This window comes from Ailuropoda melanoleuca, chromosome 11 (assembly GCF_002007445.2).
Source record: "Ailuropoda melanoleuca isolate Jingjing chromosome 11, ASM200744v2, whole genome shotgun sequence".
NCBI classification, from domain to species: Eukaryota; Metazoa; Chordata; class Mammalia; order Carnivora; family Ursidae; genus Ailuropoda; species Ailuropoda melanoleuca.
This window is the reverse complement of record NC_048228.1, coordinates 38,566,412-38,591,392: the sequence shown is the minus strand read 5'-3', so window position 1 is coordinate 38,591,392 and position 24,981 is coordinate 38,566,412. Positions and strand designations below refer to the sequence as shown.

The following is a 24,981-nucleotide window of genomic DNA, read 5'->3' as shown; positions in this document are numbered from 1 at the left end:
AGGTAGAGAGCCAAGAATATTCTTGCTTTATAATCTCAGCACCTAAGAGAGTACCTGGCTGAAGCTGACTGAGGGTTTGGGTAATTACTGAAGAATGAATGAATGGATGAACTGTTATAATGTGTTATTTATATGTCCAAAGAGTCTGTTGTGGAGTTTTTTTTACAGATGAGAGAGCTTAATTGAAGCCTGAAAACCAGAGATTTGCTGTAGTAGTGAAATCATAAATCCCATGAAGCATCTCTACTAGGAAAACAACCATAGAAAAGTCTTTAATTGATTTAGTTCTCTATTATCTGCAGCTAATATACTTTTGCACCACAGTAAAAGTACAAAAGCATTATATATGATTCCATTTTAATTTATTTCGTGTGACTTCATTCTTTCTTCATCCGTTATTATCCAAAATCTTGATTATTCATTCCATAAACGGTTCTGGTAGAAGTTCTGAGAGGAAAATTTAAAGTAAGTTCCGTATCTACCTATATAATTCAGTAATTTATACTTTTCTGTTTTGTTATTACTTACCATCATTGAGATTAACTTCAAGTAATGCTTTGGCTGAAGTGTATTTATAAAAATAGGGATATATATATATATATATATATATATATATATATGTCATAATTCAGCCTGTGATGTGTAAAAGGTTAGAGGCTCTGTCAATGAGTTTTTGTTTGTTGTATGTGCATGAGTATAAGCATTTGAACAAAATGTGATTCTCTGGATGGGGCACAGTGGAAAAGAAATGTCATACTTTTTTTTCTCAGTTTCCCTGTGTAGTAGAACAAAACGTTAAACTCCTTGATTCAGCTCATCCAAACAAAATTCCATACTCCCTGTCATCAATGTGAAATTTCTCTTCAAAATCGGCAACCAGTGAAACATGAGTGGACATAGTAGAGGAAAGTTACTTCATGTTTTTCTCATGGGTTTTCCTGATAATAATTGCCTGTATTTTGCCATTTACCCTTAGCTTCATCAGACACCCTTCACCACCTCCATAGATCCATCCCACCGGAGGTCACAGATCACACAAAACCTACAGAAACAGGAAATCAAACTTCCTGAGTCCACTACAAAACACAGAAACCTATTTCCTCTACACAAGTCAAATTGGCAAAGCTCTGTCTCAGCAGATCCAGTGTGGAAGCAGCTGTTGAAAACACTTGAAGGACTGTATCTCCCAATTTCACATGAGCTTTCTTGCTTCAAACTACTGAGATGAAGAGAGCAAGGCTATTTATCCTGCTTTCTAGTTTATGGAATGGGGGCTTTGGGCTTACCAACACCACGCATACTTGGACTACCGCTGAGGATGCAAGCTCCAGGGAGAACATGGCCTCTGCTACGGTTGCTCTAAATACAATGCTGTCGACCCCTCAGATCACGTCAGCTGAGATCGCCACAGTTCCTGAGGCAAGAACCTCTGAAGAGAGTCTGCTAAAATCAACTCTGCCTCCCTCAGAGACAGGTGCACCTCCTGGGAATGTAAGAAACCCAACTCTCACACCCCCAGGGAAGACAGAAGGGGTGCTGAAGTTACAACCTCTCGCCCTCCCAACCAAACTTAGCCTCAAGTTCAGCCCAAGAGCAGAGTCGGTGGTCCTTTCCAACTCTACAATGAAATTTCTTCAGAGCTTTGCCAGAAAGTCGAATCAACAAGCCATCTCTCCCAACTCAGTGTCAGGCGGCCCGGGAAATCGATCCCCACGGGAAACATACCTCAGCAGAGGTGACAGCGGTGGAAGCCAGAAAACCAACGATCAAAAATCAAGTTTTGAAACAACGAGAGGAAAGTAAGAAACATTCTTTTCTTTTTTTTTTTTCTCCCTCTCCCCAACTATAAAGTCTTTAAGATTGCAAGCTAACGGTTTCTCACTCTCAGAAAATGTTTTCATGTTCAGGATGAAATTGGATCACATTTCAGTTAGATAGGTAATTAAGCATTACTTTATCTAATGGAGAAAAGATGAACCAAAAAATGCAGCAATTTTGTTTTAATTGAACCTCTCAAAGTCACTTACAAAGGGGCCTTTATTGGAGATATTCACTAACAAACAATGTAACACCACAGTGATTGTTAGTTGCTTATTCAACTCAAGGGTATGTTGGTGGTGCTCAGAAGGACACCCACAACGTGAAAGAAAAAATGACAATACAGTTGGGATGTGAACAGATTTAAAAATTGACAGAGCCTGGTGCTATGGAAGGTAGAGTTCTCAAGATGGAGCCAGGCAGAGCTGGGGTGGAATCCTGGCTTAAGTACTGTCTGGGTGACTTTGAGCAAGTTCATTGAGCTCCCTGAGACTGAGTTTTTTCATATGTAAAATATAGATATGGTATAGGGGATAAAGATAAAAATACCAACTTCACAGGGTGAGCCTGCAAGATTCATATTAATCAAATATACTTAGATGCATGCTTCTCACAGAACGGGTGCTATGAAACATATGCTACGAGCCCTGATATTGAGTTAATGCCATTATCATGAATGTGATGAATAGAAAAGTCAATTTTTCAAATTGATTTTGATTCAAAATTTGAGCAAATCCTATGTGAATTGTTGAAGTAAAAAAATAAAACTTTTAAATATTGTTAATGAAGACTTTCAAAAGGGCCAAAAAAAAAAAATACTAAAACAAAGAAACAAGCAAACAAAATAGCTGTGAAAAATGTAGGTCAATGTTTTTATTTGTTTAATGTTCGAGTGATCTGTTTGAAATACTAGTAGTTTAGTGTTATGAAATTAAACTTTCAAATACCTTTTACCTACAATAAAATAATTTCAAGACATCAAATAATGCCTTGGGATCTTAGTTGAGTTAAACATCTTACTATGTAATGTGGTTTAAGTTAATGATAGGAGCTTACACCTGCTCTGTGATCGGCATCGTGTCAAAGCTGTTGTTGATATAAAGATGAGGAGACACTGGGAAGAATATGAGCCAATAGATTCATATTTATGTATTCTTTATTATTTAAATCCATTATTTCACTGTATTTCAGAGGTTATAGAATTTTTTAGAATATGTAAGTAAATCTAACTCTAACTATATACTTTTTTACTTAGTAGAATTTAGAACAATCCCAATTTACTGTAAAGCAAATGCTACAGATTACAAAATGTTCAACTTAGGTTGGGTAAACTTTGCCTATAATAGACATTTTCACATATACATTAAACTTTTTCATGTTGAGGGACAACAGAATGTGGTCTATTAAATAGTGATAGCAAATGCCATGTCACTTACATCATCACTTCTATTAGTCATATTTTATTAGACTCTATAATTTTATTTTTTAAGCCAATTATATAGAACTCTTAGGCACTCATTGAAAATGATTATGAACTTTCTAAAGATGTTGTCATCAAGAGATTTTTCAGTAGAATATGAAATATAATCAAAACAAGAAGGGGAAAATTCACATTAAAATGTCACTTAAATTTTATATTGCATTGTTTCATAATTAGAACTAGTAATTGATCATTTGAGAAATACTAGTTTTTATATAAATGCTAGTTGTTTTATTACGTGCCTAACACTATTCTAGTTTCTAAGGATACATAGAATTTTTAAAATAAGAATGATTCTGCCTGCAGGGATATGTCTTATAAAAAGTAAGCAATAATGGACCTGTCAGATTTCTAAAAACTCAATGTGTTAGGAAGAAGCACAATATTAAAAGTGTAACCTGCCGAATAGAACATCGTCCCATGGAATTTCCAATGAAAATAATTTTTAATTATTTCTAGAGAAGAGTACTGACTGTACTTAGAGATTCTCTAGCCTGAGGTCCTGGAAAGCCTGAGGTTTTCTTTTGGTGATCGTTTCCATCAAATCTAAGACTTCTTACTCGTGATGCCATGGGATAGATAATGATAGATAATGGTGCTAGAGAAAACAGTTCCGTGCCTTATGGACACAATGCTGATACAAGGAAGCCTTGATAAAGTCTTCCATATTTTCATTTGATCAGCAAGTCATAACAATAGCAAACCCTTTATGACATCTCCTCCTAGCACTGTATTGCTTTGAGTGAATATACGTGTATATATATACATAGATATATATGTTTTTTTCTTCAATCATTTGATCACTACCATAACTTCATGAAGAAGATTCTGTTATTATTTCTTTCAGAGAGATTAAGTAATGTAACTAAGGTCACTTAAAAGTAAATCTCGGTATTAAGGAGGCCACGTGTTGCATGGAGCACTGGGTGTTATACGCAAACAGTGAATCATGGAACACTACACCAAAAACTAATGACGTACTGACTAACATAACAACAATAACAAAAAAGTAAACCTTGGGGCAGAGATTCAAACGGGGTTGGCTGGCTTCAGAGACATAGCTTTGAACTCCTATATTATACTCCTTTAGCAAGTGCAGTCTGATCTCCCAAGTGGGTGAATGAGAGTGAACAGTTTATTTCCCTGCTTACGAGCCCTCAGAGGCTATTCTTTGCTTCCAGAATAAAGCCCAGACCCTTACCCAGTTACCTATACAATGCCATCCTTGATCTGGCTTCTGCCTCCTCCCCAGCCTCCTTTTCTGTGACTTCCTGGCCAGTGAAATTTGAAAATCTCTCGTCCATGATAGGCTATTCATTAAAACCTGTCTTTGTTCCCTGTTCATCTCTTTGGCTAACGTGGTCTTTTCCCATCAACTACTTCCTTTACACCCAATAATAATAGCTCCAGGAAGCCTCCTCAGGCTGTGAGGTGGCCCTTCTAACTTTCACAGAGCTCTCCTTGAATTCTTCTATCACTGCATTTACATTAATAGTGTATTATAATTATGGTGAACTTTGTGATCTCCTTTCTTATAGAGACATGTTTGAATGCTAGCAAAGTCTCTGGGTTATAATAGATACACAATAAATATTTAATAAGCTGAATGTAAAATTTATAGATTAATATTTGAATATAAAGAGGACTCTTTCCCAAAGAAATATTCTTTTTCTCCTCTATGATGAAATCTAGATGATTAATTTTAGGTTTCCATTGTTGTTGTGCTTGTTTTGTTTTTCCTTACTGCTTTTGGAATATTATAGTGATTCTAGGTAAAAGGAATACCTCTGTCTATAGGATTTTTCTGGCATATTTTTTGTCTCATTTTGTACTTTCTCTGGTCTTAGCACTGCAGAAACTCCTGGCTACCCCAGAGCTGTGGTTTCTTATCTGGTAGAGTGGTTGTTGGTCATTGACCAAGTACTCTGAAATAGGCAGGATGAAAAGAAGAAATTAGAATTAACTTATTTATGCATTGAACAATTATTTGCTGAGGATCTAATCTGTCCCCAGCATTGTGTTTGTGCTGGGGGTAAAATAGTGAATAAAAACTGCCACCTCTTCTGTCCTCGTAGAGTCTATTGTCCAGTGGGAAGGACATGAGGAGGAAAAACAGTGAATGCTGATGTTGAATCCAAATGGTGGTAAACATTCTGAATAAAGCTTACGAGAGTATGTAACAGAGTGAATGGCCTACCTTAAAGGTGGGTAAGCCTTCCCTGAGAGGACACTAGGTAAAATGAGGTATTAATAGACATCAATTGCCTACTTAACTTCTCCCAGAATGCCAACCCCTGCACACATGTACGTGAATCTTCACCATCTCAGTAAATGTCTGGCTCCATAACTAGAAACCCCTGATATATTCATGACATTTTTCTTCCCTCCTAACTTTTATCTAATCTATCAAGAAGTCTTCTTGGTACTCCTTCCAGTGTATCTTAAATCCCTCTCTATCTTCACTATACTGTCCTTTCCTAGCCTCCATTATCTACCACTAGACTCTTAGCTTTTCCACATGTTACCACCCTTGCCCCCTGTAATCCATGTTCCACACAAGTGAGAGATGCTTTAACTTAAAAAAAAAATTGGCATATATCACTGTGTAAATCTAAGGTGCTTAAACTTTTAAATCAGATTGAGTTTCATTGATGTAAGACTTCATCTTTTGAGACACATTGTTTTACACACTACAAGAAAGAAAAGTATGACATCAATATTTCTTAGAATTTTTAAACTTAATTATCTTGTAGACATTATTTTGTGCATGCATATACATGTCACTCTTTTGCATACTAAAAATGAAAATATAAATGAAACTGGCTAAGGTGTCTTTAAGGCAATGGCAATAACTACCGTCTGACAAGAGTAGCTGAAAGATATCATTGATTTTAAAATATATTCTTGATTTCAGAGATGTTGTTTTAAAATCTGTGGAATTTAACATTTTGCTCACATTCTAAAAATCACTCAGTAACTTCCCATTCCATTTAGAATAAAATCCCAAATCCTTACCATGGCCCACAGGGTCTTGCTTGATAGGACTCCTGACTATTGCTCTGATCTCATCTTCATCACACTCCCAAGTTCATTCAACTTCTTTTCCACTGGCCACACTGGCCTTTTCTCTAGGTACTGAACTTGTGAAGTTTATATGCATCTCAAGGAAACTTCCTGTTTGCTCTTGCTAGAATGCTCTTCTTTCAGTATATGGAAAAAGAGAATTCTTTTCCTCATGCAACTTCAGCTTAAAGTCCCTCCTCAATGAAAACTCTGATTACCCAGTGTGAATTTGCCATTTTTATTGTAGCACCCTTATTTTTTTCTTCATGGCACTGACATGAAATTATTGGGTTTATTTATGTTGACAGTTGTGTCTTTTCTGTTTTTCCACAATACATCATACATCCCATGAAAACAGGAACCTTGCCTTTCTTTTTTTTGTTGTTGTTTCGAGAGTAGAATTCAGTGATCCATCACTTACATATAACACTCAGTGCTCATCACAAGTGGCCTCCTTAATACCCATCACCAATGTAGCCAATCCACCTTCCACCTCCTTTCCGGAAACCCTGTGGTTTCTCTATAGTTAAGAGTCTCTTGTGGTTTGCTTCTCTCTCTTTCTCTCTCTCTCTCTCTCTTTTTCCCCCTATGTTTATCTGTTTTGTTTCTTACATTCCATATATGAGTGAAATTATATGGTGCTTTTCTTCCTCTGACTCACTTATTTCACTTGGCTAATACATTCTAGCTCCATCCTCATTGTTGCAAATGGCAAGTTTTCATTCTTTTTGATGGCCAAGTAATATTCCATTATATATACACCACCTTTTTTTAATACATTCATCAGTTGGTGGACATTTGGGCTCTTTTCATAGTTTGGCTATTGTTGATAATGCTGCTATAAATATCGGGATGCATGCATCCCTTCAAATCAGTATTTTTGTTTCCTTTGGGTAAATACCTAGCACTGCAATTGCTGGGTCATAGGAAAGTTTCGTTTTTAACTTTTTGAGGAATCTCCATACTGTTTTCCACAGTGGCTGAACCAGTTTGCATTCCCATTAACAGTGTAAGAGGGTCCCCCTTTCTCCACATCCTCGCCAACATCTGTTGTTTCCTGTGTTGTTAATTTTAGCCATTCTGACAGGTGTGAGGTGGTATCTCGTTGTAGTTTTGATCTGCATTGCCCTGATGCTGAGTGATGTTGAGCATCTTTTCACATGTCTGTTGGCCCTCTGTATGTCTTCTTTGGAAAAATGTCTGTTCATGTCTTCTGCTTCTTTCTTAACTGGATTATTTATTTTTGGGGTGTTGAATTTGATAAATTTTTATAGAATTTAGATATTAACCCTTTATCAGATATGCCATTTGCAAATATCTTCTCCCATTCTGTAGATCGCCTTTTAGTTTTGTTGATTGTTTCCTTCACTGTGCAGAAGCTTTGTACTTGATGAGGTCTCAATAGTTCATTTTTGCTTTTGTTTCCTTTGCCTCCAGCGACATGTCTAGTAAGAAGTAGCTATGGCTGAGGTCAGAGGTTACTGCTAGTGTTCTCCTCAAGGATTTTGATGGTTTCCTGTCTCACATTTAGGATATCATCCATTTTCAATTTATTTTTGTGTATGGGGTAGTAAAGAGGTCCAGTTTCATTCTTCTGCATGTTACTGTCCAGTTTTCCCAACACCATTTGTTGAAGAGATTGTCTTCTTTCCACTGGATATTCTTTCCTGCTTTGTCAAAGATTAATTGACCATACAGTTGTGGGTCCATTTCTGGGTTCCCTATTCTGTTCCATTGATCTATGTGTCTGTTTTTGCGCTAATATCATACTGTCTTGATGACTATAGCTGTGTAGTATAGCTTAAAGTCTGGGTTTGTGATACCTCCAGCTTTGCTTTTCTTTTTCAAGATTGTTTTGGCTATTCAGGGTCTTTTGTGGTTCCATACAAATTTTAGGATTGTTTGTTCTAGCTCTGTGAAAAATACTGGTGGTATTTTTTAAATATTAATTTGAGAGAGAGAGAGATAGAGAGAGCACGAGCAGGGGGAGAGGCAGAAGGAGAGGGAGAAGCAGACTCCCCGCTGAGCTGGGAGCCCAATGTGGAACTTGATCCCAGGACCCTGGGATCATGACCTGAGCTGAAGGCAGATGCTTAACTGACTGAGCCACCCAGGTTCCCCAGTACTGGTGGTATTTTGATAGGGATTGCATTAAATGTGTAAATTGTTTTGGGTAGTATAGACATTTTAACAATGTTTGTTCTTCCAGTCCATGAGCATGGAAGGCTTTTCCATTTCTTTGTGTCCTCTTTGATTTCTTTCATAAATGTTCTATAGTTTTCAGAGTACAAATCTTTTACCTCTTTAGTTAGGTTTATTCACACGTATCTTACTGTTTTGTTTTAATGAAAGGGAGGAGAGAATAGAGCAGAAACCAGGGCTGTCAGTTTTCTACTTCTTTGTTTTTTATTTTATTTTGTTGCACAATGGTTATAAATATGGTAAAATATTAATGAAAGATGCCAGAAGCAAAATAAAAGTTGAATACCAAAGAAGATGAGCATTTAATTTGCTAAGTTCAATGACCTTTCTTTTAGAACTTCATTTATTTATTCATTTTCTATAAGCTAAATAACTTGCTGTATGCACAAATAGGTAGCTTACTTTAAATGAATTATGACTTCTAATATAATGTCTAAAATGGTAAATTCTCCAAATTTTCCACTAGACCATTTGTAAGTAAAAATTTTGAACACCACATTTTTAAAAATACTGTTTATAATTTAAAAACTAACCATTAAATTAATTCTACCATTGTAATATTCATTTTTCTGCTTATTTCTGTGAATTATGAGTAGGTTTTGAGTGTGAAAAATCTGATCAATTAAATTTATATGTTGTCTCAGTTCCTTGAGGCTGCTATACCAAAATAACACAGACTGTTGTTATAAACAACAGAACTTCTCACAGTTTTGAAAGCTGGACATCTGAGATTATCATGGGCAGGAGAGAGCCCTTTTCTGAGTTTCCAGATTTCAAACTTGACAGAAAGTATGAGGGATCTCTCTAGGGCCTCTTTAAAAAGGCCACTAATCCCATCAAGAGGGCACTGCTATCTCCCAATGGCCCTAGTTCCAATATTATTTTATTGGGCATTGGATTTCAATGTATAAATTTTGGGGGGACACAAACACTCAATCTTTGTCATATGTATTTTGCAAAGTTATTATCAGACCTAATAGCCTCCAAAGGCGATTACTCTCACAAGCTGTAAAATTGTCAAGAGAAACACACCATTATGTTAAAGAGTATTTTTTTTTTAATTTCCTTGGGAAATAAACGCATCTACTACATTATTGCCAGTGAAAACCAACACTCAGTGGAGTATATTCTGTGTCTTAATTTTTTTCTCATTAATCATTTCCTTTTATTTCATTCCTTTGATATTTCTTCTCCCTAAATTGCTGCTGAGTATATAAATATGTACTATATTATACATGCTAGAATTTAATGAGTGCTTATATAATCCTAGATGATTAAATGAGAAATTTTTGTATTTCCACACCTTTTGGCTTTTTCAATATGAAAATAGTATTTTAAACATTTATTATTTAAGACAAAATGCTAAAAGAGTCAGTTTACAGGAATAACTGGAGTAAGTATAGAACTAAGCATCATAGAATCTGTTAGCCTGCCTTTTCTGAGGCTTTCTGGTCTGCACTCTGGGAAAGCCTGACACCTACTGGAATAGAAACAGTTTACATGTCCCTGAATAGGCTGAAGTCACAGGGTAGGGGAAAGAAGCAAAAAATAAAATAAACTTAGGTAAAATGAAACAAATTTATGAAGAAGTATATTTAAGTACTTTTAAGAATTATTACCTATAAATATGCAAATAAATTACATATATAATATGTTATACATTTCTAATTCAATGTGTCTCTTAAAAATATACTGTCATTAGCTTTAAAATTTAAAAAATATGTTGGATCAAAAAGCAAACTCCATACATATCCCCTGGAATGGGGACACATTGAGCTCATTCTCCTAAAATTTTACACTGAAAATATTGTATATACACAATAATTTGTGACTCTGAGGCACTGTATAACCACCTATCATCAAAAACTCAGTTATTTACCATACAGTGCCCATGATGGAAGACAAATTAATGATGTCTGACAAAAGACTTTAATTGCAAAACTTAGTATATAAAAAAAGAGTTTCTTCATAAAACCTAAATTAACCAGAAAATTAAAGTGTCAGAATATCAGAAATTCCCTATGATCTGAGCTTTGCATGATTGCCTTTCAAAATTTGTTTTAAATACTTTTTACATGATTCTTTTATAAAACTAATATTTCTAGCCAAGTTTAAATATTATGTAGAATTTTGAAAAACATAGACTATATAAAGGTACTTACACTAAAATATTAATGAATTACAAACATAAATTTTGTTTGAAAATAAGTTGTTTTCTTAAGGAGATTAGTATCTAGATGAACTTACCTTTGGACTATTAGGCAAACTAAATATAAAAAGTCTAATGTTTTATTCATGTGTGATTTATGTATCAAGAATCTTTTTACTAAATCTAAGTACTTGCTTTCAATTTCTATCATTTCTTCTTTCATATTGTGTATGTGCATATTTCCTTTGGAGTACTTTCTCATTTATGACTGGTGAACTCAGGTAAATTCTAGTCTCTCAAATTAATTTGATATAGGCATTCTTGTTATACATTGATTAAAAAATAAAGACTTGTATAAAATAAAGATTTCATAACACTTGGGAAGTGTTTATGTTGATAATTTTTTAAGACTACAGAAACATTTTGGGGCATCTGGGTGGCACAGTTGTTAAGCGTCCCACTCTTGGTTTCAGCTCAGTTCGGGATCTCAGGGTCCTGAGATCAAGCCCCATGTTGGGCTCTGCTCTCAGCAGGGAGTTGGCTTGAAGATTCTCTCCCTCGGCCCCTCTATCTGCTCGTGCTATCTCTCTCTGTCTCTCAAATAAATAAATAAATCTTTTCTAAAAAGACTATAGAAACATTTTATATATATATATATATATATATATATGTATTCTAAGAGCTAAGCTTCATCATGCGATCTGAACATAAAGGATGATAATATTCTGTAATGGTTTCCTGGAAATTATTTTTATTATTTTTAAAGGTTGTATTTATTTATTTGAGAGAGAGTATGAGTGGGGGGAGCAGTGGGGGAGGCATAGGGAAAGGGAGAAAAAATATATATAAAACCAATTATGGTTAAGATAAATTTATCAGATCATTAAAGAAGCATAAAAGGAGCCATGTCTCTATTTGCATATACGGCAAAAATTGGGAGATATGTAAATATATAGGTAGATATACAGATTTCTTTTCCCTTCATAAAAAATTCTACTAACTCTCTGAACCATGTAATCAGCAGCAAGTGTTTTATATATATTATATTAATTCATTTGGTCTCACAACAACCCTGTGAGATAGGTTATATGATTATACTTACTGTATAGAAGAGGAAGCCACATTTAATGAACAAGCTGATGGCTAATAGTTGTGGGTCAAAATATCAAAGGAGGCAGTCTGCCTGGAGCGTAAGTCAACAACTATGTTACCTGGCTCTCTAGTCAGGGAAACTTTTCCATGTTGTTTTGTTTGGTTTATGTAGGTATCCCCGTTTCTGCTCCTCCCCTTCTGCTTCGTTCAGGGAAAAACCAGAAGCAAAAACTGCAGACAGAGAGATCCAATCTCTTCTTCATTTGCCCGCATGTGTGGAGTAAAAGAAGAGAATGAAAACCTTGTGTGGGAGGCAGTTCTTGCTCCTCAGCGATGACCTTCGAAGTCTGACTTAGAGAGGTGGGAAAAACAAGTGTTTATGACATCTGTGAAACGGAGAGAAACCCCTCCTTTCCCTTCTCTTCCCTTTTCATCTATTCATACTGTAGCATGTGGCAGAATTCCTTTCCTTTTGACGGCTGAATAATAGTCCATTGTGGATAGCTAAAGGACAGATAAATACTATAGATCACACTTTGTTTATCCAGTCATCTGTCCATAGGCACTTTGTTTCCACCTTTTGGCTATTGTTATCCATGAAATTTGAATGATGTTCTGAAATTAGCATAGTGTGCTAGGGAGAACATTTACCCTGACTGGTAGTGTTATCTGAAAACTGTTTTTTTTGTTTTTGTTTTTGTTTTTTTTTACAAACTTATGGCACACATTTATCCTTAGGAACTTAGTAATGGAACTGTTAAACCAAATAAGGCTTTATTTGATTCTTTTTCTCTTATTATCGACATCAACAAAATTGGGCTTGTTAGGATATATTCTTGCCTTTATCATTAATTTTCCTTTTAAAATGAATTACCTTTTACTGATTTATAGGAGAGAGAGAGGCACAAAGAGAGAGAAGAAATCGAACACAGATGTTATTGAGTTGAGGAATGAGCAGGTTGGATTTACAAAAGTAGTAAACACTTGTCATTAAAAACACATGACTACTTTTGATGTGTTTAGAATATGTTTACCTCACTTATTATCGTTGAATTTGGTGGGGATTTAATTGCTATGTATTCGAGGGGTTTAGTGTACAATGATGTACTATACCATAATTTCATAATTTCTCTATTAGCGATGGTCAAACTTAGCTCAGGTAGGTTTTGTTGGAATGTATTTCCATGCCATCATCATTTTGTAATTAAAACAAAAGTGTTCCTCATGAGATAAACGAGTGGCAACAGGAATGAACTACTTTTTGGGGGAGGATTAATTAATATTCTTATCTATAAATTAAATCCCATTGGAAACTTAGTCCTTTCCTTGAGGCAATTATGAATTCATTAATACATGTATATATTTTTATCATTTGTAGTTTGTTTTCACCTTTAGGTACAAGGTAAGGAATGATTCTCAAGTCAGGGAGGCATAGGTGGTTGTTAGGTAAGGTGTGGGAGGGTGACAGGAGAGCTGCAAAATGATCCTCTTTCTTTGAGAATGTTGTAATTTTTCAGTAGCCATGACTGTGTTTCATTTTCCTCTTGTTCTTCTTTGAATCCCTAAATTCATCTCAAAAAAGAGATGACAGGAAACAAAATTGTAAAGGTCCTTCACTTCATACTTCCCCCCCAGACACAAAATTTTCTCCAACTTCCTAGAAAAAAATGACATATCATTGGCTAGTTTATGATGGGGGGTTTGCTGGTTTACCTTGATGTCTACTGAATATCCACAGTTCCTATTCTTTTCATGCCATTGTGTCAATTCAAGCCACAGATTATCAGTATACAAGTTTAAACATTCAGCCTTTTATGAATAGGATGGCAAGCAATATTAATATGAGTTTTAAGGACTAGAATAGACAATGTTAATTGGTTGATTGTTGTCTTTTATTTCTTAAGGAAAATATTTATTTTGGTCATTGTTTAAATGAATCCTTTTTGCTCGGTCTACTCTTGGTTCAGGATAAGAATGGATATGATTGGGTCATGCTTTGGTCAGGGTATGCTTCAAATGACAAATCACTGATTAATGGAAGATTTTTTTTTTAATTTAGTGTTTTTGCTAGGTCCCTGGAAGACTGGGTTTCTAAAAGGTTTCAATCAGAAGTACAGTAGATTGTCTATTTACAATGCTTCTCTTAGTTCATTATCCACAAGACTTCAAGTTGCGTAAGTCAAACTAGAATCCTTTTTCTACCTTCTCTTTTGCATGGTCTGTAAGCTAGGCTGGTGTTCGTAAATAACCAAAGCTGCCTGGTTTTCCCTAGAACAAACCTTTTACCTATTAACTTGGAAAATCCAAAGAATCAATACAAGCCTTTTTCAGTACATGCTGCTGCACAAAAGAAACCGGGTTATTACCCTTAAAGAGAATCCCAAATGCAGTCTGCTGTTTGGAGGGTTACGACCCCATGGAAAGCTAAACACTTCAAAGTAACTGCTCTCCATCCACCATAATCAGTCTGGAAAGGTACAAAGCTTTTTTAGATTTCAGCAAAATGCTTGTCTGGGATCATTACATTTGCCTTTATGCTGCCTGTCACCATTTTACCATGCTTAATTTTCTATTTTTAAACTTATATTTTCCCACAATTTGGTTTTAAAATTTCTATTTACATTTTTAACATCCCTTAATGAGCTTATTTCATCAGTAGCATAAACCTAATTACGAGTCACACCAGGGGCTCTTTGGCTGTGGAGAATTCTTCTAATTTACACTGGATCAAAGATTGCTGGGCCATGAGCAATCTGCTGGTCTGCTTTTTGCCTACTCAACTCTTTCAGTCAATGAGATTGTTTTAGTATTTAGGAATTTAAAAGATCTCTGCAGGTGACATTGTGATTTAGTCTCACAAACAATATCTATATCTTGCTACCTATCCATCTAGCTATCACCTCTTTTTCTAAAGCCCAGAGTATGTAGGGATGGTGATAATTTTCTCTGTCCTGCCTTGTACACCTCCCTCAACACCCATGCAGCCAATTCAGGGGACAGACTATATAACTGGCTCTGTTGAAGCTGGTCATTCTCTATAATCAGGATGATCAGTGGATTTGCATAAGAAATCTCATTCATATCTTAAAATATACCTTTTGTGTGGTCCTCTCAATTTGAAATCTTTCGTATTTCTTTTTTTTTTTTTTTTTAAGATTTTATTTGTTTATTGGACAGAGATAGAGACAGCCAGCGAGAGAGGGAACACAAGCAGGGGGAGTGGGAGAGGAAGAAGCAGGCTCATAGCGGAGGAGCCTGATGTGGGGCTCGATCCCAGAACGCCGGGATCACGCCCTGAGCCGAAGGCAGACGCTTAACCGCTGTGCCACCCAGGCGCCCCGAAATCTTTCGTATTTCTATTTCTCGCTTTTGCCAGTTCTTTGTTTCACAGTATTTTTGCAAGTCTCACCATGCTTTTATAAAATGTGCCAAAAGGTCTTTTTATTTCTTGATGGAACTAACCGTTCAAACTTCTTATCCAATAAGATAATAAGCTATATGGTGCTCAATGTATCTGCTATAGTTGGATGAATGACAGAATCAGCTTCATTTGTAGAAAAAATTCAGTCCCAAGAAGCCTAAATATTCCAAAGCAAATGTTTACTAACTTCAGTGGCTCTACCCTGGGGAAAAACTGTGTTCCCCCTTTGGTCCTTAACATTTAGATTGATTTTTTTTTTAAGATTTTATTTATTTATTTGAGAGAGAGACAGAGAGAGTGAGATAGCACAAGCCAAGGGGAAAGGCAGAGGGAGAAGCGGGCTCCCTCGATGCAAGGCTTGATCCTGGGACCTTGGGATCATGACTTGAGCCCAAGGCAGCCGTTTAACTGACTGAGTCGCCCAAATGCACCTAGATTGATTTCTGTATCATTTTAATTATTATTTGTATTTTTTGGCAAAATAGATTTCAAACGTTCTACTGATTTAGAGGCATATATCTCAGATTGATTTGAACTTGTAGGGATTAGATTATACAGTTATTTTTTTTTAAAGATTTTATTTGTTTATTTGACAGAGAGAGACAGCCAGCGAGAGAGGGAACACAAGCAGGGGGAGTGGGAGAGGAAGAAGCAGGCTCCCAGTGGAGCAGGGAGCCCGATGTGGGGCTCGATCCCAGGACCCCGGGACCATACCCTGAGCCGAAGGCAGATGCTTAATGACTGAGCCACCCAGGTGCCCCACAGATTATGCAGTTATATGACATTTCTTTTAATACCGTATTTTGTAAATCATCCCTGACCCCCCCAAAAAAAAACTCATCATAAGTAAGAGGGAAGAATATAAATTAAATGTAATGAGATGCATATTTACAATAGAAAAAAATAAGAAGAAAAAGATATCATGATATAATCTAATTCAATTAGCCTACAGTTATTAAGAATTTCCCATAGTTTGGTGTAAGGTCTTTTATGATAAAATAACTGGTATTGATTCCAACCAGAAGTGAAGCTGGTTTTCCTAAACAGTGCTTATATAAAGATTCTGCTGCCTACCTTTAAAAATTTTAGAGAGGTAATTTATGTAACATATTACAAGCACAATAAAAACACTTTCTAGACTTCTACCTACAGCACCTACGTCTCACGCATGTGTGTTAGATAACTTACTTTCTCATGTAATTTGTTTAATAACTTATTTTTATGCAACTGCAAGTAATTAATGTTTTGTATTAGCACTTACTTAATAGTGAACATTTAATTCTCTCTCCATCCCCTAGGACTCCATTTGTAGCATTAATGTATATTCACAATTTAAAATTCCTAGAGGTAGGGAACATCTTTAAAAATCTTTATCCTTTTGGGTGGCTTCTAATGTTTGAATGTCATCTAAAAATGTACTTTAATAAAGACTGTTTTTGTCTGATCATGACATTATTGTGGCAAATGACTTTGATATCATGAAAGTTTCTCAACTATTTCTGTACGATTTTATATGTTGAAGGGAATAAGCATACATGGATGGATATAAAGAAAGTTTTTTAGAAACTGGTTTGAGAAAAGTTATGGATTCAATATGGTCTCATTGTTAAGACATGAGTATCAGAACAGCAAGTCAGCTAAGTCTTTCAATAAGACAGGATTTATTTATTTTATTTTTTATCATAATATTTTGAATTATGCTATATCTGACCCATACAAAATAGAGATATTACTAAATATAATTTTACCTTATATACAGGTATCCCTAAACAATACATTATCCATCTTTTATTTTAGCTTTATATAAGAAAAATGCATCATACTATGCTTCTCCCTATGTTACTTGTAACACACAGGTTTGTTATATAAGTTAAATTTGGGCTATTGGATAATATTATAGTTCATTTTTTAAGGGTGAATAATGTCCACTGTGTAAGTATTTCAGCACGTATTGCTCCATTACATGTTAAATGGACATTTGAGTTACTTTCAGTTTTTTATAATTATGAATAATGCCTGATGCTATAAATATTCAGGTATATGATTACTGGTATAAAATTATATTTTAATATAATTAAATTGATAGGATATAGTTATAAAGCAGTTTAGTTTCTCTAAACATATATATATTTGGAATCTTTTCTCCTAAATATATATCAAGAAGTATAACCACTGGGTCAGATGTATTTGCATGTTCATCTTTACATAATAGTAACAAATTGTTTTTCAAAGTGGTTGTACCAATATGTACTTCTATCAACAGAATTTAAGAGATTCCTTCTATTCTCTATATCCTCTGACTATGTGAGATTGTCGAATTCTCAATGTTTGCTTATTCTGGAGTATCAAATATTCCATTGTGATCTTAATTTGCATTTTCTTGATACTAACAAAATTAACCTTCTTTTTATATGTTTAATGGCTGTTGGTATTTCCTTGTATAAAATGTTCATTCAAGCAGTTTGTCCATTTTTCTATCGTTCTATTTTTACCTTGTCCTTGTCTTACTTATTAGTGGGAATTTATTATATATTATGAATGCTAATCTTTTGATTCACAGCCTCTCTCTCTCTCTCTCTATTTTTTTTTTTTTTTTTAGACAGAGAATGAGAGAGAGAGAGAGAGAGCAAGGGGGGCAGAGGCAGAGGGACAGGGAGAAAATCTTAGACCCGGTGCTGAGTGCAGAGCTGGCTGCTCACAACACTGGGATCATGAACTGAGCTGAAACCGAGTCGGACACTCAACTAACTGTGCCATCCAGGTGCCCCCAGTCTGTTTTTAAATCACTTTGGTGTCTTGACATGACCAAAAGTTCTTAAACTGTATGTAGTTAAGTATTTTAGTTAGTACCTAGAAAACAATTGATTTTTCTGTATATTCGCCTTAGATCTTGCTAAGTTCACTAATTACTTAATTTTTTTGTAGATTCATCATGATCTACACAAAACCCATTTTCTGCAAGTAAACATAATTTTAACTTATTAACATTCAGTCTGGGTGACTTCACTTCTCTTTCTTGCCTTATTACACTGGCAAGATAATCCCAGGGCATGTGGATATATGCCTTTGCTTTCTTCTAACAGTTTTAGCTCTTACTTTTAAGTCTTTGATCCATTTTTGATTTGATTTTTATATCTGATATGAGATAGGTATCCAACTTTACCTGTTTGCCTCCATTTATCTTACCATCATTTGTTGAAGAGAATGTTCTTTCACCATTGAATTGCATGGAACGCTTGTCAAAAATTAGTTAACCATGAATGTACAGGTTTATTTCTAAACTCTAAATTCTATTCCATTGATCTATAGCACTATTCTTATGCTGGTCAAATACAGTCTCACTTACTGCAGTTTGTAATAAGCTTTGATATTGGATAGCATGAGTACTGAGCCCTCCATTTCTTTTTCAATATTGTTTTGGCTGTTCTGAGTTTCTTGCATTTCCACATGAATTTTAAAAACAGCTTTAAATTTCTGCAAAAAAAAGACAGGTGGGATTTTGACTGGGATTGTGTTGAAGCTGTACATCAATTTAGGGAGTACTGCCATTCTAACAATATTAAGTCTTCTGATCGATGAACCCTTTCCATTTATTTAGGTTGTCTTTCTTTCAATGATATTTTGTCATTTTTGTACTTCCTTTGTTAAATCTATTTCTGAGTATGAGCTTAATTTTGATACTATTGTAAATGGAATTGTTTTCTTAATTTCATCTTTGAGTCATTCATTGCTGGTGTGCACAAATACAATTGCTTTTTGTAACCTTGTTGCACTTGCTTATAAGTTCTAGTAGGATTTTAGTGGATTTTTAATAATTTTCTACATAGGAGAAATATGTCTCTATGAATATATATATCTATATATCTATATCTATATCTACATATATATATATATATAGATATATATATATATAATTGCCTGACTAGAGCTTATAGCAAAATGTTAAATAGAAGTTACAAGAGCAGACATTCTTGTTTTACTTCTGATCTCAAGGGAAAGCTTTCATTCATTCACCATTTAGTATGATATTAGCTGTAGGTTTGTCATAGACGCCCTTTATCAAGTCGAGGTAGTTCCCTTCTCTTCCGAATTAATGTCTTTTTTTTTCTCTTTATATTTTTTATCTGGAATTTATCGATAACATACTTAAGCGAAGTTTTACTTTGTGTTTATCTTCCTGGATTTATTGAGCTTCTTAGATCTGAAGACTGATAGTCTTCTACCAAATTTAGAAAAATTTCAGCCCTTATTTCTTCAACTATTTACTCTTCCTTGATCTTTTTCTGCTACTCTTCTGGAACTCTAATGTATTTTGGACCACTTGAGTTTCTGTTCATTTATATTTTAATATTTTTCCCTCTGTCCTTCAGTGTGGATAGTTTCTTTTGCCCTGCCTCCAAGTTCATTGATCTTAATGTCCAGAGTCCAAACTTCTGTTAAACCCAATCCAGGCATCTTTATTCATATTTTGTATGTTTTGGTTCTATTTAATGGTTCTTTTTTTTTTTATATTTGCCATGAGTTTATTCGTTATGCTCATTTTTTCCTCAATAATCGTGAACAGGTTTACAATAACTATTTTAGTCATTGGTTGTCAATTCAACATCTATGTCATCTCTGTTTTGTTTTGTCTCTGTTTATTGGATTTTTACCCATGTATTGGTCCTATATTCCACCTTCTTCACATATCTAGTTCTTATTTTTGTTTGTTTATGTTGAGCTGCTATGTTATGAACAGGTTTTGTTGTCTTCCCTTAAAGAGCTTTGACTTCTGTTCTGGCATGGAGTTAGTTATATCAAGGATGGGATTTTTTTTTTTTTAAGGCTTTGTTGGCGTGTGTGTAGATTAGCCTTACCCTACGGGATGCAGTCATTGTTAGGTTCAGGCACTCAGATGTTTAATGAGAACTCTCCTCTTTGGTTGGTCAGAATTCTCCACAATGGGGTAAAATCTGGCATCTTTGCTCAGCTCACACAGCTTTATGATATTTGTTCTCAGGTGGCCTTGCAAAGACTACTATTTGCAAGCACTGTGTGGTATTCAACCCAAGATTTAAAAGAACCCCTACGTTGACTTTTAAGATGACATCTGTCACTCCCCCTCATTTTATGAACTTCATCTACATATTCTGACTACGTCAGCAGCCCCAAATTCAGATATCTATTTCCTTCATCCAGTGCTCTCTTTGGGACCCACTCCTTTGCAATGTCGTTTGAAAATTGTTTGCAGGCAGAAAACTAGATTCAATGTGGAATTCACATCATATTGTTCCCTTCTCTCAAAAAATCATTTCACTGCATTGTTTGTTGTTCAACATCTGAAAATTATTGCTTTATATATCTTATCCAGCTTTATAGATTTTGCCAAGGGAAAGTAAATCGGATGCTCTGTATTGGCCAGAGCCAGAAATTCTGAAATTTGGTTTATTAGTTTATTACATAAAAAATAGAATAAGCTTATTAAACTTGTATCAAATTAAGGTTTGCTTTAAAAAGGCTCTAAATCTGTGGATTAATTTGAGGAGAATTGATATATTTACATTGTCTGCTCCCATCCATTAACAGGATTTATTGTATTTTCTTTTGGGCCTTTCAATAAAGCTTAGCAATTATATATTATATCTTACACTTCTTTTGTTGGATTTAAGAAGAATAATGTTATTTTTGCTATTGTAAGTAGTACTTTTTTAAAATTTATTGTTGGTACATTGAACTGTAACTGATCTTAACTTTGTGGCCATATAGTTTATTAATTATAAAAAATTTATATTGACCTTAACTACATTGTTAAACTCTTATGATCATTTGCATCTGGGCTATTTCATATTTTTTATTTACAATCATATCATCTGCTGCTAATAATAGTTATTTTTTCCTCTTTTTTTGATTTTTACAGCATTTGCTTATTTGCTTTTGTCTTACTGCACATTGTTCAATAGAAGGAATGGACCGAGGTCTGAGTCTCCAATCTCAGTGCTAACACTGACATTTGCCATAAGGGAGATCTTGGATTTTTACTTAACTTACAGCTGAACAATACAAGTTCTGGTTTTAACTCTTGTTTATTCTCAACTTACTGTGATTTTGTAGCTTTCCTTTCCTTTTCATGCATACAGCAATGCAATAACAAGTATGTTTTCTCTCATCTTCAGATATTTTAAAGCTAGATACCAATTTTTCAAAGTATCTAATCCACAACACCGACAGCAATAGATACAGGCCTATGAAAATAATTTTAATGGAAAGAATTCTTTTTGACAATGATTTTTTTTAACAAAAATTATCTCTTCCGTAGGAATTGGTGCGCTTATGTACATACGAGATTATCTCCCACAGTGATACTAGACAACCAAGTCACTTATGTTCCAAGTGGGAGAGGGCCCTGTGGCTGGGCCAGTGGATCCTGTCCTCAGAGGTATGTGAATTTTTTTGAAAATAGCCACTGCTTATACATAGATATAGAGAATATATAGAGAAAGTTAATCATCCCAGGTGCAAATGTATAGTAAGGTTAGAGTACGGTCATCATAGTAAATTAGGTGCATGATTTGGGGTAAGTGAAAATGAAGATACCAATAATACATGCCTCATATGGGAATTTTTAGAATATGTGAGATAATGCAGTAATATTCTTAGCCTAGGGACATGTACTTTGTAAGTCTTCAATAAATGCTAATTTTCATGCTTATTTCCATTTTTACTGTTACTATTACCTTTATTCTATGACCTGACCAATAATCCTGTCCTTTAATTCTTATGAAATTCATACACAGTTTTAAAATTTTATTGATACTTTCTGCTTCATACTAGGTCAGAGAGAAGTCCATAACTTGGCAAGCCACCCTAATTGGCAATTGTGCATGATAAAACAGCTAAGTGGGGCCTTTCTTTATATGCCTATTTTAATGATTCATGTTATTTAATTTTCATTTATTCATGTTACTTAATTTTCATTTCTTAAAAAACCTATTGAGAACATTTGAAAGTTGTTCAGATGTGGGGCTGAGTAATTGGTAAATTCTCTGAATTCACACAGTCACATTAGCTTATCTGAGGGTGTTTCAGAAGACCCTGAAATAAAAACTAAAATTATTATTCAGGCCATGATGGCTCATGTTATGCAAATTGTCATACAAATAACTCAGGCAATGAATCTGACACATTGGCAATCTGGAACAGTGCACAGGAAGGATATGTAAAATCAAGGTGTTTCTTACTCCCTGGAGGAATAGCTAAGGTTCATGGTCCAGAGAGCTAAGCACATCTTAGGGATTTGGAAGAGCTGAGCTCCAGTTCCGCTTTCAGCATTTACTCCCTTTGTGGCAATTTCCTTGTCGACATGAGATACAAAGAATGCATTGTTAATTCTTCAGTAATGAAAATATTGCCACAGTAACCCCATTATACTGCCCTTCTGAGTTCAAGGTGAGTTTTTTTTCTCTTTCTCTCTTTAAACAAACCAGAATATGTACATTTATGCTCATCTCTTATCTTTCTCCACCTTCGAATGGGTCTCTCCATTCATTCATTATTTCAGGACACATGCAGCTTTTGTCACTTTCTTCTTTATTATGTCGGAGAAACATATAGCAGGGATCCAGTTTGCTAAAGCAGGGACATTGACTCTAGTAATAATGCAACTAACTGCTTGAGTTCATCCTAATAAACTCTAAAGAGTCCTTTTCCAAACAGCCTTACTTTCTATTTAGCTTTATCTACTGGACTGGAGCTATTTCACTAGACTGAGTTACTTACTGAATATAATTAACTGACATAAACACAGGTAAACGACTAGCCTACTTTTAGAGATGGAGAGAACTTATAGCTCCTTTTAAAACTGAAGAATAACCTCACAGATTGAATTACCCTTCAAGTCACAGCAGAAACTAAAACCCAAGTCTCCTAAAGCCCAGTGGGTTAAAATACATTCCCCCCACATGATCAGGGTTTATCCAGGAAATTGACTAGTGTTGTCCCCACAGAGTTGTAAGGGACAAACTCTAGATAGTAAAAGGGAGGCTAGCCCACGCAGCGTGGATGAAAATCCCACCTCGATCATTTTTATTTTATTTTTTAAATATTTTATTTATAATTTATTTGACAGAGAGAGAGAGACAGCAAGAGAGGGAACACAATCAGGGGGATGGGAGAGGGAGAAGCAGGCTCCCCACAGACCAGGGAACCCAACGTGCATGGGGCTCGATCCCAGGACCCTGGCATCGTGACCCGAGCCTATGGCAGACGCTTAACAACTGAGCCACCCAGGCACCCCTTGATCACTTTTAGCTTCGAGACTTTGAGCATGTTGTTTCAGCTCTGTGTTTCTCAGGTTCCTCATCAGCATATCAGGATAGTAATAATATTTTCTACATAGAAGTAATAAGTAAATGAAACAAGGTAATATATATATATACCCATTTCATAGGCCCACTTGATAAACATTAGCTAAATTTTGAAGTCATAAGGGTAAGAATAACATGGACAAATTGTATTTATGATTCACATTTACATATATAGGGCCTACAATTTAGTACCATTCACCATTTATATGGATTGCTATGCTAAAATGTATAGTTTCTTCATTTCCCTTTCACGGTTTCTTCTCAGAAATATTTTCTCATGTTAGATCCCTTCTTCTCTCCCTCTCATTCTCTTTCCTTTTCTCTTTCCATCTCTCTCTATCAGAGATAAATACCATATGAGAGAAATAATATTAAAAATTTAAAATCTAAAACTTGAGAAAGGAAAAAGTGGAGGTTAAAAATCATAGTGGTTATCATAATTTCAATTAGATCACTGATACACAGTTTCAGTTGTTTGATGTTGATCTGGGGGAAAACAGATCCTTTTAACTATAACGATATAAAGAATACTAAGAATTGAAATGAAAGAAATTGTCCTTATAAGCTATTTAAAAAATAGAATTAAAATAAGTTTTAACATTGGTTTAGTAAAAGTATTATCAAGGGAAAAGTTATACTACGTTTAGAAAATGTAATGATAGGTATAAACTTAAAATATCAAATAGCATAACTCTTAATGTTTTTTGTAATTTATTTAAAGAAATGTAAGTTTAACAATAATATTGATGAGGGGCACCAGGGTGACTCAGTTAGTTAAGCGTCCAACTCTTGATTTCAGCTCAGGTCACGATCTCGGGGTTGTGAGATGGAGCCCTACATCAGCTCTGTGCTGATCGTGAAGCCAGCTTAAGATTTTCTCTCTCCCTCTCCCCCTTCCCCACCCCACCCTGCCCCGCTCTCCCATGTGCTGGCTCTCCTATCAAAATAATAATAATAGTAATAATAATAATAATAATATTGATGATGAAGATTATAATAATAATAACAGATCATGTTTACTGAATGTTTCTTACATTTTAGGTATTGTCTCCAAAACTTTAATTATCCCAACTGATCATTTAATGTAACACAAATAATTGCTCTCCTGTCCAGATCTCAGAAGATATCAAATCCTGTCTACAGGATGCAACACAAAATCGTTACCTCATTGGAATGGAAGTGCTGTCCTGGATTCAGTGGAGCAAAATGCCAGCTAAAAGGTATATTCTAATAGTAATTTTATAATAACAATGAAAAGCATAAAACTTCTGAAGAATAAGCAACTGATTTTAGTGAAGAAAAGAGTTGCATTTTCCCTTTTGAACCAAAGTTAATGAACACACAGCCAAATCATTTAAACTGTTACCTCTCTAGAGCTTCCTAACTTAGTAGTTAGTTTAGCACCCTAAATCTT

General features: G+C 35.0%; 1 protein-coding gene across 3 annotated transcripts in view; it reads left to right on the top strand.

Annotated features, from left to right (window-relative positions):
* The window catches only part of MMRN1 (multimerin 1), a 62,759-nt gene that overhangs the window by 4,949 nt on the left and 32,829 nt on the right, over positions 1–24,981 (top strand). For all 3 annotated transcript variants that reach the window (XM_002917710.4, XM_011223032.3, XM_019798030.2), the window contains exons 2-4: positions 977–1,799; positions 21,521–21,640; positions 24,681–24,787. In XM_002917710.4, the coding sequence (XP_002917756.1) occupies positions 1,225–1,799; positions 21,521–21,640; positions 24,681–24,787 (802 nt within the window). In that variant the 5' untranslated portion in view covers positions 977–1,224. The remainder of the gene's footprint in view (positions 1–976; positions 1,800–21,520; positions 21,641–24,680; positions 24,788–24,981) is intronic.